The 18,054-nt window shown below is 44.1% G+C and overlaps 1 protein-coding gene across 1 annotated transcript in view; it reads left to right on the plus strand.

The window, feature by feature from the left end:
• Window positions 1-18,054, plus strand: part of ADAMTS19 (ADAM metallopeptidase with thrombospondin type 1 motif 19) — a 209,874-nt gene that overhangs the window by 45,452 nt on the left and 146,368 nt on the right. The window contains exon 7 of the mRNA XM_075272292.1: window positions 9,568-9,611. Coding sequence (XP_075128393.1) covers window positions 9,568-9,611 — 44 coding nt within the window. The remainder of the gene's footprint in view (window positions 1-9,567; window positions 9,612-18,054) is intronic.

Below are 18,054 nucleotides of genomic sequence, written 5' to 3' on the forward strand. Positions count from 1 at the left end.
CCACAGCCCTGTCCTCTCCGACCCCTCTGCGCCCTACACGTATTGGGTGTCGAAGTTGGACCTGTGGCTTGAACTTGCCCTATATGCCTTGGAGGTGCTGTCCTGTCCTGCCGCCAGCGTCCTATCTGAGAGGGTGTTCAGTGCAGCCGGTGGCATCATCACTGACAAGCGCACCCGTCTGTCAGCTGAGAGTGCCGACCGGCTCACTTTGATAAAAATGAACCACCACTGGATAGAGCCTTCATTTTTGTGCCCACCTGTGTAAAGCACCCCAACATGAAACTCCATGTCTGTACTCAACCTCTCCAATTCCTCCGCATCCTCATACTCATCCACCATAAGCGTTGCACAATTCTGCTAATACTAGGCTCCCTCCAACATGATTTCCCCCAACTCTGCTGGTTAGAGGCTCCCTCCACCCTGATTTCCACCAACTCTGCTGGTTAGAGGCTCCCTCCACCCTGCTTTCCCACAACTCTGCTGGTTAGAGGCTCCCTCCACCATGAATTTGCCCAAACTGGGCTGGTTAGAGGCTCCCTCCACCATGAATTGGTCCAAACTGGGGTTTTTAGAGGCTCCCTCCACCATGAATTTGCCAAAACTGGGCTGTTTAGAGGCTCCCTCCACCATGAATTGGTCCAAATTGGGGTTTTTAGAGGCTCCCTCCACCATGAATTTGCCCAAACTGGGCTGGTTAGAGGCTCCCTCCACCATGAATTGGTCCAAACTGGGCTGGTTAGAGGCTCCCTCCACCATGAATTGGTCCAAACTGGGTTTTTTAGAGGCTCCCTCCACCATGAATTGGTCCAAACTGGGGTTTTTAGAGGCTCCCTCCACCATGAATTGGTCCAAACTGGGGTTTTTAGAGGCTCCCTCCACCATGAATTGGTCCAAACTGGGTTTTTTAGAGGCTCCCTCCACCATGAATTGGTCCAAACTGGGGTTTTTAGAGGCTCCCTCCACCATGAATTTGCCCAAACTGGGCTGTTTAGAGGCTCCCTCCACCATGAATTGGTCCAAACTGGGTTTTTTAGAGGCTCCCTCCACCATGAATTGGTCCAAACTGGGGTTTTTAGAGGCTCCCTCCACCATGAATTGGTCCAAACTGGGGTTTTTAGAGGCTCCCTCCACCATGAATTTGCCCAAACTGGGCTGTTTAGAGGCTCCCTCCACCATGAATTGGTCCAAATTGGGGTTTTTAGAGGCTCCCTCCACCATGAATTGGTCCAAACTGGGGTTTTTAGAGGCTCCCTCCACCATGAATTTGCCCAAACTGGGCTGTTTAGAGGCTCCCTCCAGCATGAATTGGTCCAAACTGGGGTTTTTAGAGGCTCCCTCCACCATGAATTGGTCCAAACTGGGGTTTTTAGAGGCTCCCTCCACCATGAATTGGTCCAAACTGGGGTTTTTAGAGGCTCCCTCCACCATGAATTGGTCCAAACTGGGCTGTTTAGAGGCTCCCTCCACCATGAATTGGTCCAAACTGGGGTTTTTAGAGGCTCCCTCCACCATGAATTGGTCCAAACTGGGCTGGTTAGAGGCTCCCTCCACCATGAATTGGTCCAAACTGGGTTTTTTAGAGGCTCCCTCCACCATGAATTGGTCCAAACTGGGGTTTTTAGAGGCTCCCTCCACCATGAATTTGCCCAAACTGGGCTGTTTAGAGGCTCCCTCCACCATGAATTGGTCCAAATTGGGGTTTTTAGAGGCTCCCTCCACCATGAATTTGCCCAAACTGGGCTGGTTAGAGGCTCCCTCCACCATGAATTGGTCCAAACTGGGCTGGTTAGAGGCTCCCTCCACCATGAATTGGTCCAAACTGGGCTGTTTAGAGGCTCCCTCCACCATGAATTGGTCCAAACTGGGGTTTTTAGAGGCTCCCTCCACCATGAATTGGTCCAAACTGGGCTGGTTAGAGGCTCCCTCCACCATGAATTGGTCCAAACTGGGTTTTTTAGAGGCTCCCTCCACCATGAATTGGTCCAAACTGGGGTTTTTAGAGGCTCCCTCCACCATGAATTGGTCCAAACTGGGGTTTTTAGAGGCTCCCTCCACCATGAATTTGCCCAAACTGGGCTGTTTAGAGGCTCCCTCCACCATGAATTGGTCCAAACTGTGTTTTTTAGAGGCTCCCTCCACCATGAATTGGTCCAAACTGGGGTTTTTAGAGGCTCCCTCCACCATGAATTTGCCCAAACTGGGCTGTTTAGAGGCTCCCTCCACCATGAATTGGTCCAAACTGGGGTTTTTAGAGGCTCCCTCCACCATGAATTGGTCCAAACTGGGGTTTTTAGAGGCTCCCTCCACCATGAATTTGCCCAAACTGGGCTGTTTAGAGGCTCCCTCCAGCATGAATTGGTCCAAACTGGGGTTTTTAGAGGCTCCCTCCACCATGAATTGGTCCAAACTGGGGTTTTTAGAGGCTCCCTCCACCATGAATTGGTCCAAACTGGGGTTTTTAGAGGCTCCCTCCACCATGAATTGGTCCAAACTGGGCTGGTTAGAGGCTCCCTCCACCATGAATTTGCCCAAACTGGGCTGTTTAGAGGCTCCCTCCACCATGAATTGGTCCAAACGGGGGTTTTTAGAGGCTCCCTCCACCATGAATTTGCCCAAACTGGGCTGGTTAGAGGCTCCCTCCACCATGAATTTGCCCAAACTGGGCTGTTTAGAGGCTCCCTCCACCATGAATTGGTCCAAACTGGGCTGTTTAGAGGCTCCCTCCACCATGAATTGGTCCAAACTGGGTTTTTTAGAGGCTCCCTCCACCATGAATTGGTCCAAACTGGGGTTTTTAGAGGCTCCCTCCACCATGAATTGGTCCAAACTGGGGTTTTTAGAGGCTCCCTCCACCATGAATTTGCCCAAACTCTGCTGGTTAGAGGCTCAATCCACCCTGATTTTCAAAACAAATGTTGGTGCCAACCTCAACTTACTACAAGGGCCAAATTCACTGCTGGTGACAAGCTCTCCTCACTGCAAGTGCCAAATACACATGTTTCAAGGTGTTTTCCTACTGTCAGAGAGGTGGTATTGAGTGTGTAAAGTGTGTAGTTGTTAGGCTGTGATGTTGGGGTAATAGAGGGTCTTTGGTGTGTTAGATGCCCCCAGACATGCTTCCCCTGCTGTCCCAGTGTCATTCCAGAGGTGTTGGCATCATTTCCTGTGGTGTCATAGTGGACTTGGTGACCCTCCAGACACGGATTTGGGTTTCCCCCTTAACGAGTATATGTTCCCCATAGACTATAATGGGGTTCGAAACCCGTTCGAACACACGAACAGTGAGCGGCTGTTCGATTCGAATTTCGAACCTCGAACATTTTAGTGTTCGCTCATCTCTAATTGCTAAATTTTAGAATTTTCTGTTATACTGTTGACATGTGTCATCGCTGGGTGTCGGAGGATTCATGAAGGATTGTCAGCAGTCAGTGAATAGCTGCCACCTTCAATATGTACTGATAACCCACAATATATTCAAAAAGATTTGCAGAAATGGTGAGTTATGAGATGTGCTTATGACAATACAAATAAATCCATAGACACCTGTAGGTTTGTGTTATACCATATGCCAGGCAGAATTTAATACTAACCCAATGATTTTAAGCAATCTGACATCTGTTTGTTCAAGTCCCGAGGAAGGCTAAAAAATAAAAATAAAATGTAAAAGGCTTAAGAGATATAAAAAAAACACAAATAAAATAATTCCACCTTGACTCATAGAAATAAAGAAAAAAAAAATCAAAAAAACATGTTAAATACTTCCACATCTAAAAATGCCCCTACTATAAAAGTATGTATCTGACATGGTGACTCTAGTAGCAATGTAAATATCTGATGCTTTGTTTCTCAAAATTATTCTCCCCAAAATTATATCAATAAAAACTACAATTTACCCCGCAAAAAAAGTACACTTACACAGCTCTTTACAAAGAAATATGAAAAAGGTTTAGGCGTCAGAATATGATAGTGCATAGAATTTTATTCAAAGTTTTATATTTCTTTATATTATTAAAACATAAATATAAAATAAGTATAAAAAATATACATTTAGAATACTGACCCACACAATAAAGGAAGCATGCACATGCGACTATGAAACCCTTTGAAAATGACACAACTGTATTTTTTTCCAATTCCACTCCATACTAATTTTTTTCCAGCTTCCCAGTACATCATACAGAATATTACATAGTTCCATTAGAATGTACAATTTCTACTGAAAAAACCCTCACGGAACTATGAACAAAAAAATAAAAAGTTCTGTCTTTTGGAAAGCGAAGAATATAAATCAGAAAACACAAATACAATCTGTAATCCATATCTGAATTTTTTCAGACGACAGGTGTTTCTACGTACTTCTATATAAATTATGGATGGTTGTATAGATACAGTACATTCATTCAGAACAGTCTATGAAGTGTGTATGAACAACTTATCCACACCACGTCCATACAGCTGTGGCCTGAGATCTTTGTGGCTACTATTAGACAGAGAATACCATCTGTAGAGACTTACACAGCTATACATATATATTCCAGAGGTTGTTATCATCTAAATGCAATATACAGTTAGATGGAATGAATGGAGTAAAAAAAATATAACAGAGAAATATAATGAAACTTAAGGTGAAGAGAATAAGTGGAGGTCATTCAGTCTGCTTCTACATTCCCATTTTGTACATATATTTTGCTATAGGCAAGAAACACTTTTGTGCAAGCCTATTTCTGCCCATGGATAGATAAATCTCTGATCACTGACATGATTTACTTAGAAAGTTTTCTATGAAATAGTCTTTGTGTTTTAGGTTCATTTTCTGAACGCTTTTCTGGAATGTAACTATTAAGGTGCAATAAACAATTGTACAATAGCTTTGTGGGCTGTTTAGTCTCTGTCGTAGCCTGGTGTTCTCTCCTAACTTGGTGGACCGAAAAAGCCATTAAAAAAGCTAATTGAAAACATCAATAACAAAGTGAGGTTGACACTTCCCAGTGACCTTGTGTGCCATTGGTGTAACTGGACCATGTGTATAAGGACTGTCTGTTACGCTTGCAACTCAAAATAGATGTCTAGCTACAGTACTTTTCTAAGTATCTCTATTATATTAAGATGGTTCTTCCCTTGAACCAGATATCTCTGTCTCTTTTTACATAGATCTGAATAGACACGTAACCTAAGTTACATATCAGGCCTGGTTCACATCTGTGTTCAGTATTCCGTTCAGGGAGTCTGCTTGGGGATCCCCTGAACAGAATACCGAACGCATTGACAAGCAGTGAGCTTATAAAAGCACACGGACCCCATAGACTATAATGGGGTCCGTGTATTTTCCACGCAGAGTCCACATGAGTCATGAGGAGATAAAAGTACTTCATGAACTAATTTCCTCTCCGCAGGACTGTGCGGACACCGTGCAGAAACACATGAACCCCATTGTAGTCTATGGGGTCCGTGTGCTTTCAGGGCTCATCGCTTGTCAATGTGTTCAGTATTCCATTTGCGGGGTTCCCAAGCGGACTCCCTGAACAGGATACCGAATGCAGATGTGAGCCAGGCCTCAATCCAAGCTTGTGTAACATTACATATTGTATTGATATTTGATGTTTCTATGTTTGTATACTTTTTTATTTACTTTTTGTTGAAATGTATAAGGCTACAGGCACATATAATTCATCATCATTCATAAGCACAGGTTTCAAAATGCACACCCTGAGGCCACACGGACCTGCACTAATACATGGCCATATGTATGGCACTGAAAGAAAATAATAGTTAGCACACTAATAAGATACACAGTCGTGTGTATGAGGCCCAAGAAAGAGACTACTAAACACTAGAGATGAGCGAACAGTAAAATGTTCGAGGTTCGATATTCGTTTCGAGTAGCCCCTCAACATTCGACTACTCGAATCGAATATCGAACCCTATTATAGTCTATGGGGGGGAAATGCTCGTTTCAGGGGTAGGCAACGTTCAATCAAATTATACTTACCAAGTCCACGAGTGAGGGTCGGGCTGGTTCCTCTGAGAAGTCTTCTCCTTGCAACATCCCTGCGGCATCTTCCGGCTCTTCATTCACTCTGCCAGGCATTGGGCCTGGGCAGAGCCGACTGCGCATGCCCGCACTACAAGCGGACATGCGCAGTCGGCTCTGCCCAGGCCCGATGCCTGGCAGAGTGAATGAGGAGCCGGAAGACACCGCAGGGAAGCTGCACGGAGAAGACTTCTAAAAGTAGGAGAAGAACCAGCGTTGATTGGCCGACTGTATAGCATTCGGCCCATCAATGCTGGTTCTGCATCAAACTTTTACATTCGAACAGCGAGTGGTACTCGATCGAGTACGAGTATTTCAAATACCATAGTATTCGATCGAATACCTACTCGATTGAGTACTACTCGCTCATCTCTACTAAACACTACAGACCTGTCTGATAAGTGGATCCTTGCATGATAAACTATGAAGGCCCTTCTTTGTCCATCTGAAAAATTGGGAATGTGGAAAATGTTTACAGTATATCTGCAAAGCATATTATGGTAAGGTGAGAGGCAGCATATTATGGTAAGGTGAGGGGCAGCATATTATAACAGTAAGAGACATTTCATTTCCTTGTACATCCAAAACTTGTTAAATATTGTAGCTCCGGGCATCATGGATACCACTCTGGGATAATCCTAGGTATGTTTCTAAGTGTAAATTGACATTAGCCAAAGGCAGATCTAAACTATAGTATAGACAGTGCATTAAACGTCGCAGGGTACATATGCCTGTTAAGCTGATATACACCTTGGTGCTGAAAATAGCATAAAAATGTTATAATAGTTAAAGATTTACTAACATATTCTGGCTTGGCTCTAGATGAAGCTGCCATGAAGCAATACCACCAGATGTCTACCCTCCTGAGAATGAAAGTGGGGTCATCTGCTACATTGCATATGAACTGGTGGTTCATCTTGACACTGACATAGCAAAAAAAAAAAAAAAAAAGCCCAATGTTCATCACGCAAGTGCCTTCTAATTTATTATGGAAGGCGACAGTGAAAACCTCTAGGGAATTTTTTTCTCTCCCTGTCAGATTTCTTCGTAGTTTGCCTGAAGCCAAAGTAGAGGTAATTTAGCCCATCCTCTGACAAGACTACCTCCGATAACAAAAACCTACTTTGACATCTTCCGTGAATAATGACTCCTACTTGTCACACTTTCTTTTACTTATTTATTGGAAAATGAAGGTCATTTGGCTTTTCCACCAGTTCGGGGACACATTTAATGCCTGGTGGTATGCAGATCATTTCCCATCATTTTGTGAAGGTTAGAAGAGAAGTTAATTGTGTAAATGATCTTAACAAAAGCCAATGCATGTGTTGCTTTGTGAATGTGGTGTGGAATGTAAGTAACCAGCTTGCCTGTTAGCTTCGGTATGTGGAATGTTAAGAAAATTAAAGTAGTATTTCATCTTTACTAGTTAGCAGCTACTGAAACTGTCAGAATTAGACCCTACATCTTCTAACATAGAACCTATTGCAGGGTCGAAATTATTTTGTTTAGATTTTAGACGTTAAAATGAGTATCTTAGTAAAACAAAAATATAATACTGGTCCTAACAATTGTAATAATGATAGCAATGATAATAATGATAATTAGCTGGTATTGCCAGTGTCAGTAACTCTTGTACTAAATATGTACACAGTTCTTTTAACTTCGTTCATTTGCATATAGAGACACAGGGGAAAACACTGTCTGAGGCCTGGTTCACATCTGCGTTCGGGTCATTCCATTCGCCTCTCTGTATCAAAAATGCGGAGAAGAAAGCACTGCCACCAGCACTTTTCTCTCCGCATTTTTTCACTTGGAAACTGAGTGGAAACCACATGGACCCTATTATAGCCTATGGGGTCCGTGGGTTTCTTAAGGTAACTGCTTTTTTATGCATATTAGGTTTCAATTTGGTCAGTCCCAAGCGGACCACCCAAACGGAAACCCATGTGCAGATGTGAATCAAGCCTATGATCTAACATAACTACTTGGTGCAAAGTGCCACAAAGTACTATTATAATAGAAAGTGAGTAGCACTCTGTGTGCAAAGATCCAAGCTGCCAGAGTTGGGGTCTGTGCATTGTATCCCTAATTGGTGGGGATACAATGCCCAGACTCCATATCAATTAGATGTTCCAGCTGCTAAAAGCTGAATGCAGCTAGAAGCAGTTCTCCCCCTAGTTAAGTGAATGGGAGAAGAACTTCCCTTCCCTGGAGCGACTGCTAAAAAGCAGTAAATGGTAGCGGTGGCACTCCGGAACTGCAGTGCTGCTCCAATTCACTTGAACACAAAAATTTTGCAACACAAGGCACACAAAAAAGCAACTGCTTCAAAAATAAACTAAGTATGACTATGTCCAAGAAAGGACAGAAGCAACACAATAAATAAAATGACAATTTTTATTAAGGGATATGAAAACATAAATTGCACATAGACAACAGGGGGTAAATGCTTCACAAAAAGGTGTGTGGTGTGTGGTAATAAATAGTATATAGGTCTAGGGTGAAAAAAGTATGCACATCACAGTCAAATAATAAGGGTTCACATGTTGTTGCAAGTGTGGCAGTTCCAAAGCAGATAGAAATATCCCATAGGTAAGAATGCACAACAGAGACATATGTGAAAATTATATACATAGATGGTAAAGCACCAACCCTAAGACCATAGTTATAATATAAAGCACCTACCACCCGTACCGCGCCCGACGCGCGTTTCGCCCAACGGCTTCGTGCATTCTTACCTATGGGATATTTCTATCTGCTTTGGAACTGCCACACTTGCAACAACATGTGAACCCTTATTATTTGACTGTGATGTACATACTTTTTTCACCCTAGACCTATATACTATTTATTAACACACATCACCCGCCTTTTTGTGAAGCATTTACCCCCTGTTGTCTATGTGCAATTTATGTTTTCATATTTATTATCACTTAATAAAAATTGTCATTTTATTTATTGTGTTGCTTCTGTCCCTTCTTGGACATAGTCATACTTATCCAATTCACTTGAGCTGCTTCCAGCCATACACACTATATACAGATTCCTGGAGACGTGCCAGCAAATCTGTGCAAGGTCCAGGTGATGGACCCCCAATCGATTAGATAGTGATGACCTATCTTGTGGATAGGTCATCAGTATCCAATACATAAAGGGTCTTGGACAACGCCTTTAAACTGTATTCCTAATAGCATAGAGTTATTTAAGGGTAGACAAGTTATATTTGCTGAAATATCTGTTTTAAAGACTCAGAATATGTAAAACAATGTACATTAATGTAATATTAGATCATTGAATGAAATTAGCTATTGGATGCTTACTTCAAGCCTCAAGACCAAGCCTCCTCTCACAATGAGATAAAGTCCGCCATACCTATTTGCTAATCCAAATCTTTACTGTAGTCTTGGTTACAATAATGGATTCTTGTTTCTACCTACTGAGGCATATTAAATCTGTGCAAATTGGTCACATAATTATTAGTAGTCTGAGAGCGATGATTGTGATTAATGTGTAGTTGTTTCCCCTCCTTCTCCTAGGATGGATTTCTGTGTCCATAAAGATGAACCATGTGATACAGTGGGTAAGTCAAATGTATTTGCAATATGTATTTCTATTATATGTTTGACCTAATATATCTGATATTAATTGACCACACAGATGTGGCAGAATACAAACAGTTAATGACAAATATCTTTTGTGCCCCATATTCATTTTTAATGTATATGAAAAATAAGAACTTTCCCTACTAGTTAGAAACAGAGGCTAGCTGCTTTTGAATTTTCCTTTTTTTATATTTTAACATATATTTTGTATATCTGTATATAGAAATATCATCTTATTTCACAGGATGCAACTTATTACTTAAAGTCAAATTCCATACATTGGCTCTGCCCTGGCTCTTTTCATTCGTTATGCTATTTAGTTTCTGTCTTTATATCACTGGTGTCTTGGCACTGAGCTGAAGAAGGGATCAGAACAACTGACATAGAACAGAACTGTGTTTCAGGCTAATTTACAGCTGTATCTACCATGTAGCTTAGTGGCAGGTTCTGATCATATCTGTGGCATAATACACCTGAGTTAGAGAGCAGCCAAACAGCCAGTAAGTAGGGTTGAGCTGATCTTGAAATTTGAGGATCGTTTTCAAAATCCGATTTTGGATCATTTTCCAGCTGATCCCGATCGCAATCATGAAATTTGCTCGGAATCCGATCTTTCTCGATTCCGATCGCTCAACCCTATTAATGATATATACATAAATCTTGAGATAACCTCCGACCTCGATTCCACCGGAAAAGATCAGGATCGTAATTCCGATCTCATCTTGAAATTTTCTCGAACACCGATCGGAATCCGATCTTTTCCGATCCCGATCGCTCAACCTTACCAGTAAGGAAAATAAATTGCAGGTATGTGTCATTCATAGATCAGTGCCTTACATGCTATGTACATGTTTCACATGTAATTTTTTTTCCTCACTTACTGTGAGCTAAAAAAACAAATAACACACCAACCTTATTTTCACTCACCCTGATGCAGGTTGCAACCCATTCCTAGTTTCAGGCCTCTCTCATGTCTCATGTGAACATATTCCTATAGTAATGCATGTTGATGTGAGTGTCGTGTTCCTAGATAATGCTGCCTTAACTTTCATGCACATCTATTGCTTCATCTATGCATTGATTTATCTTTTTAAGTTTTTTTTAGCCTACTTTTATTGATATGCTAATTAACCAACATGGAGCACTGGAAGTTCACTGGGAATTGAGAGAAGGGATGGCTGCTGTTGCTGCTGCTGTTGATGACTCATCAGCCTTCCTTGCTCTCACCTCCCCCCTGTTTACACACATCAGACAGTGCTCAGTGAACTTCTGGTGCTCCAAGGTGGATACTTAGCATATCAATAAAAACGGGCTAATTCAAAAACGGCTGAGAGGATTACTAAACAAAAGGTATGTGTGGAATAGCCTTTCTAAATACTATGCAAATATATGCTTAGTTAAAATCACTAGAACCAATGATAGAATCCCTTTAGGGTATGTTCATATGGCAGAAAATGAAGAGGAATTCCTCTTCATTTTCTTTGGCTGGTATTTTCTCCTGTCAACAGCTAGGACCGGTTGCAAATGAAGGGCATCAGCATTATATCACGTCTTTCTGCTGCTGATTAGGGCCAGATGAATGGGTCAGCAGAAAGTCTCAAGCCGCCGACTCCATGGCTGACTCAGCAGCAATATCCGCAGCAGTATTAAGCCAGATGCTTCTTTTTTTGCACATCCTGTTGAAATCTCTTCCTCTCATTGAAAAACAATGAGAGGTGGATTCTGGGCAGAATCTGTCCAGATTTGGGGGTGGAGTCCGCCCCCCAATCCACGGCAAATTTTAATGTGTGAACATACTCTTAGAGTTTGAGTCTTATTAGTTACATAGGCTAATTTCAATGTTAGCAGTCTGTACGACACTATGAAATATGTTATCAATATATAAGAACCATAAAGAAATGTTAAAATAGACCTACATGACTCTTTCTGCCTCAAATCACTGCTCACTATGTGCGCAGACCAAGTTACCTTTTTCAAGTAATTTCCTAACAGTTTTATTACCTTAGTCTGAAAATGAAAGCATGACAGACATCTGGGTTGTTCAATGGTTTGTTAAATGTTCAATCACAATTCTATCACCATATTGCACTCAAAGGATTAATAAATGTATAGTTTGACAGAAAATCTGTATGAGCGAGTAAAAGTGCTTGTTATCAAGTTTATTATAGTGTATAAACCATGGGAAGCAACATGTTGTATGATAACTAGGTGTGAAATCTTTCAAAAATAAACATCAAAATCACAAAATGTCTGCCAGGTTCTTATGATTTCTAAATGTACATGATATCTGGAAATAGGTACTAGATGATTGAAGTTATCATAGAATTATTTTCCATGTTAATAGAAGTTTACTGTGGAATATTAGCCGACATGTAGACACATATAGCATAGACATCTCATGACTTTGAGTATTGCAAAATCATGTTGTTTTGAATTGTTGGTCATCTTGTACACATGTATATTGACATATCCAGCCAAGAGGAAAGGTCAGTAAGAACGCCTCTGTAAAAATCATACATTACCATTGTTTATGTTATGTAAGCCGATGGCTGGTCAGGTAATGGAGGGGTGTGTTAGGAGTATTTTGTGTCGTGGGTATTGGTGCACACCTTCTGACTTGCTCGCACGCACTGTTGGTAGGCAGCTTGATTTCCTGGTTCATTAGTCTGTCCTCCCATTTGCACCTGGGAGGAGTGGTCTCTACTCTGTATTTAAACCCATGCCTCCCATGGTTCTGTGCTGAGTGTCGCTTTTACAGAGCTAGGCCTTAGCAGGAGGAGTAGGTGGTTAACTTGGATAGAGGAAGTTCCGTGGTTGGTTTTTGGGAGGTTTTGGGTGAACAAGTTGGTTTGTGTGTTTTCCCTTCTGTGTTCACCAATCCTCCCTCCGTGTAAAATTGACTGTGTGAGTGAATTGCCTTATCCTTTGATTTCTACTCAGTTTCCCTGTGTTTGTTTCCTAGTGTACGGTTCCTTCCCATATTGGTTTGGGGAATCCTTTCCTACATGTTTCCTGTGTGCTGCTTGTGTTGTTAGTCAGCGCACACCCTTGTCAGTCCCTGTCAGTAGCAGCTTCACTTGTTCGTTAGGGGTGACCCCCTTTAGTCTCCAGTCCCTAGAGATCTAATAGGGCATTCCTTCTCCCACTTCCCTCTAGGCCTACGGTGTCAGTGAGAGAGGAGCTGTCGGGGTCAGGTTTAGCCTGAGAACAGCCGACCTACACCCGTGAGGCAGGGACCGGGTTAGCTAGTGGGAGTAGTGCAGGGCGAGATTCCCTACTGCAATCCCTTAGCCCCGTTGCAGCTACCTGGACTGACATAACAGTACACTCAGCCGGTAAAAAAAAAAAAAAAAAAAAGGAAAGGTTCGTTTGCATTATGACGGACCTGAAACAGTTGTACCAGGCGGTGCAGCAGATCTCCACTGAGATGGAGGGGATCAAGCTACGAATGGATGCCATCCAAGCTTCTGGCGTATCTCAAGTACAGCAGTTGGCTCAACACACAGCCTCTCAGGTGGAGGGCATACAGAGGCAGGTGAGTAGCGCCCCTGTGGGTCGGCCTCTGGAGCCAAAAGTCAGCTTACCTGAATCCTTCCGAGGTAAGAGGTCAGATTTTTTCCGATTTCAAAAGGACTGTCTTTTGTATTTCCGGCTACGGCCGTTTTCCTCCGGTTCTGAGGTACAGAGAGTTGAGATTATTATTACTTTATTGAGAGATGATCCCCTCATCTGGGCACATTCGTTACCAGCCGACTCAGCTTGCTTACTAACTGTAGAGGCGTTTTTCTCCACAATGGGGTTACTGTATGACGACCCAGACAGGGTACGCACGGCTGAGTATAACCTACGACGTGTGGTGCAAGGGGGTCACGCTATAGAGAAATATTGCACAGAGTTTCGTAGGTGGGCAGCAGAAGTACACTGGAATGACCCCGCTCTACTTAGTCAGTTTGAGACAGGGCTCTCGGACCAGGTTAAAGACCATCTAGTTTCTCACCCTGTTCCGGGAGATCTAGATGAGGCCATGCAGCTGGCAATTAGAGTTGGACGGCGCCTCCGGGAGCGTGGAGACAAGAGTCCTGGGGGGGTTAGCCCTCCTCAATTCTCTGTTTTTGGAGAGGACCCGGGGGACCAACCCATGCAGATTGGGGCCACTGTGCGAAGTGCTAGACCCAAGAGTGAAGGGTCCCGCACAGTACGCTGTTTTGTGTGTGGAGGAATGGGACATTTAGCAAGGGTGTGCCCCTCCAGAGAATGGTTCGCCAAGGAGGGTAATAACCCCAGGTCTATTGAGAGTAAGGGGAGAAAACCTACTAAGGAGGGAGGTGTGCATATTTCCTGTACTCAGACTGCCGGGTTGACCCTTGATGGATGGGTAAATGGGCAGAAGTGCCGGATTTTGGTTGATTGTGGTTCGGCAGTCAACCTTATTGACTCAGAGTTTTGCGAGCAACTAAGGGTGAGTCCTTTGGTCTTGAAGTCTCAGATACCGGTGTGGGCTATTGATAAGACCCCTCTACAGCAATCTGTCATCTCCAAACAGGTGGAGGGTCTGGAGTTTATTGTGGGTGGCCACAGGGAAGAGATTGACTTGTTCTTGTTGTCTAAATTACCAGCACAAGTAGTGTTGGGGTGGCCCTGGCTGAAGCAGCATAACCCTATTATCAACTGGGAGACCGAGACAGTAGTTTCTTGGGGGCATGGGTGTAATGGTCGATGTCTGCCCATATCCGTGATGTCTTTGTCTATAGACAATTTGCCTCAAGAAATATGTGAGTTCAGGGAGGTCTTTGAGGAAAGGGCAGCCAAGACATTACCACCACATCGCACCTATGATTGCTCGATTAAATTTATACCTAATGCAGTGTTACCCAAGACAAGGTTGTACAATCTCACTATTCCGGAGAGGGAGGCGCTCAAAGAGTATATTGAGGGGAGTCTAGAGGTGGGGCATATTCGCCCATCTAAGTCCCCAGTAGCAGTGGGGTTTTTCTTTGTAAAGAAGAAAGATGGAGGGTTGCGCCCTTGTTTGGATTTTAGGGAGATTAATAAAATCACGGTGCGGAATCCCTATCCCATCCCGTTGATCTCGGATCTTTTCAGCCAGATTACGGGAGCTCGCTGGTTTAGTAAAATAGATTTACGTGGGGCGTATAACTTGCTGAGAATCAAGAAGGGGGATGAGTGGAAAACAGCGTTTAACACACCCCTAGGACACTTTGAGAATCTGGTGATGCCTTTCGGTCTAACCAATGCGCCCGCGTTTTTTCAGAATTTTATTAATGATGTACTAAGTGCCGTCATAGGGAGGGGGGTTGTGGTCTATCTGGACGATATACTCATTTACACCCCGGATTTGGAGACTCATTGGGAGAGAGTGAGAGAGGTTTTAAATCTCCTGAGGGTTAACCAATTAAGTGCTAAGCTGGAGAAATGTGTGTTCGCGGTCAATAAATTATGTTTCCTTGGCTATATCCTATCGGACAAGGGGTTCGAGATGGATCCTGAGAAGGTCAGGGCAGTCTTGGAGTGGCCGCGACCTGAGAACCTAAAGGCGGTCCAACGGTTCTTGGGATTCTCCAACTATTATCGCCAGTTTATTAAGGGATTTTCTGAGGTTGTGAGACCCATCTCGGACTTGACTAAGAAGGGGGCTGACTGTGCTAAGTGGTCGCCAGAGGCGCTAGCCGCGTTTGAAGAATTGAAGAAGCGATTCTCCTCCGCTCCCATTTTGAGACAGCCGGATGAGAGGTTGGCCTTCCGAGTGGAGGTGGATGCCTCCTCGGTGGGGGTGGGTGCAGTACTTTCTCAGGAGTTCGAGGAGGGTACGCATCCCTGTGCCTTCTTTTCTAAGAAATTCTCTGCCTCTGAACGGAATTATGACATCGGAGATAGAGAACTACTGGCAATAAAACTAGCGTTCGAACATTGGCGTCATTTCCTGGAGGGGGCCAGAAGGCCAGTCCAGGTATTTACCGATCACAAGAATTTGGTTTATCTTGGGTCGGCGAAGAGATTAAATGCACGGCAGGCCAGATGGGCTCTATTTTTTGCGCGGTTCCATTTTACCGTGACTTATGTGCCGGGTTCAAAGAATGTTAAGGCTGATGCTTTATCCCGGTATATGTCGACTGAGGAGGAACGAGAGGCGCCGGCCACTATTCTTGGGGATGGAGTGGTGGTAGCAGTATTGGGCACGAAATTGGAGAAAGCCTTGATCGAAGCGCAACACGCTGCACCTTCCAAGATACCTAGAAACAAGCTGTTTGTCCCAACTACTCTCCGACAAAGTCTACTGAGGGAGTGTCACGAGTCGGTTCTTGCTGATCACCCGGGGGTTTCAGAGACCATGAGATTGGTGTCTAGGAATTTTTGGTGGCCAGGGTGGAGTAAGGATGTCTTGCAGTTTGTTCAAAATTGTTCGGTCTGTGCAAGAGCCAAGGCGTCGCATACCCGTCCCCACGGTCTTCTACATCCGTTAGAACCTCCTAAGGCACCTTGGACTCATCTGTCTATGGATTTCATCACGGGCCTTCCAGTGTCTAAGGGTTTCACGGTCATTTGGGTAGTCGTTGACCGCTTCACGAAAATGTGCCATTTGATCCCGTTTTCCAGGCTGCCATGTGCCAAGACACTATCAGGGTCATTTATTAAAGAAATTGTAAGGTTGCATGGTCTTCCTGAGGAGATCGTTTCGGACAGGGGTCCGCAATTTGTGGCTAAATTCTGGCGGGCTTTTTGCAGCAGGTTGGGAGTTACACTGTCGTTTTCCTCCGGGTTTCACCCGGAGTCTAACGGGCAAACAGAGAGGAAGAATCAGGATGTGGAACAGTTTTTGAGGTGTTTTGTTCGAGAGAATCAGAATAATTGGGCTGACTTTCTTCCCCTGGCAGAATTTTCCTTAAACAACCATGATTCCAACGCCACAGGTACCACACCTTTTTTTTGCTCCGGTGGTAGACATCCTGTTTTCGGAGTATTTTCTTCCATTTCGTCCCCAGTTCCGGAGGAGGAGCTATTTTCTAAAAAGCTGCAAGGGGTATGGTCCCGTATCCGAGAGAATCTGGTGCGGGCGTCGTACCAGGCTAAGGTCCAGGCGGATAGGAAGAGAGGGGAGTTGCAGTTCTTCCCTGGTGAGATGGTTTGGTTGTCCACCAAGAATATCAGGTTGAAGGTTCCTAGCAAGAAGCTGAGTCCCAGGTTTGTGGGTCCTTTTAAGATCATCAAGATGGTAAATGAAGTGGCGGCGCAGCTGCAACTACCTAAAAGGTGGAAGATAAACCGGGTGTTTCATGTCTCCTTGTTAAAGAAGGCCAAGAAGGGAACGTCTCCAGTTAAAGTTCCACCAGTTTCTGAGTCCGGGGAGTATGAGATATCCCGAGTTCTGGATAGCAAATATGTTCGGGGGAAGCTACGGTATCTGGTGGCATGGAAGGGATACGGTCCTGAAGATAATTCTTGGGTTCTGGAGTCGGATATGTCAGCCCCCAGACTCGTGGAGAAATTCCACAAGGAGTTCCCGAAGAAGGATGCTCCTAGAGAATCCGGAGTCTTCTCCTTGAGGGGAGGATCCTGTTAGGAGTATTTTGTGTCGTGGGTATTGGTGCACACCTTCTGACTTGCTCGCACGCACTGTTGGTAGGCAGCTTGATTTCCTGGTTCATTAGTCTGTCCTCCCATTTGCACCTGGGAGGAGTGGTCTCTACTCTGTATTTAAACCCATGCCTCCCATGGTTCTGTGCTGAGTGTCGCTTTTACAGAGCTAGGCCTTAGCAGGAGGAGTAGGTGGTTAACTTGGATAGAGGAAGTTCCGTGGTTGGTTTTTGGGAGGTTTTGGGTGAACAAGTTGGTTTGTGTGTTTTCCCTTCTGTGTTCACCAATCCTCCCTCCGTGTAAAATTGACTGTGTGAGTGAATTGCCTTATCCTTTGATTTCTACTCAGTTTCCCTGTGTTTGTTTCCTAGTGTACGGTTCCTTCCCATATTGGTTTGGGGAATCCTTTCCTACATGTTTCCTGTGTGCTGCTTGTGTTGTTAGTCAGCGCACACCCTTGTCAGTCCCTGTCAGTAGCAGCTTCACTTGTTCGTTAGGGGTGACCCCCTTTAGTCTCCAGTCCCTAGAGATCTAATAGGGCATTCCTTCTCCCACTTCCCTCTAGGCCTACGGTGTCAGTGAGAGAGGAGCTGTCGGGGTCAGGTTTAGCCTGAGAACAGCCGACCTACACCCGTGAGGCAGGGACCGGGTTAGCTAGTGGGAGTAGTGCAGGGCGAGATTCCCTACTGCAATCCCTTAGCCCCGTTGCAGCTACCTGGACTGACATAACAGGGTGTACATCTCACCCAGACTATTAAGGTGGGTGAGATGAGAAAACTCCATAAGGAATGTTTGTTCTCATCAGACAACTTTCTTCTGCTGAGCATT

Source organism: Leptodactylus fuscus, chromosome 1 (genome assembly GCF_031893055.1).
Source record: "Leptodactylus fuscus isolate aLepFus1 chromosome 1, aLepFus1.hap2, whole genome shotgun sequence".
In the NCBI taxonomy this organism is placed as follows: domain Eukaryota; kingdom Metazoa; phylum Chordata; class Amphibia; order Anura; family Leptodactylidae; genus Leptodactylus; species Leptodactylus fuscus.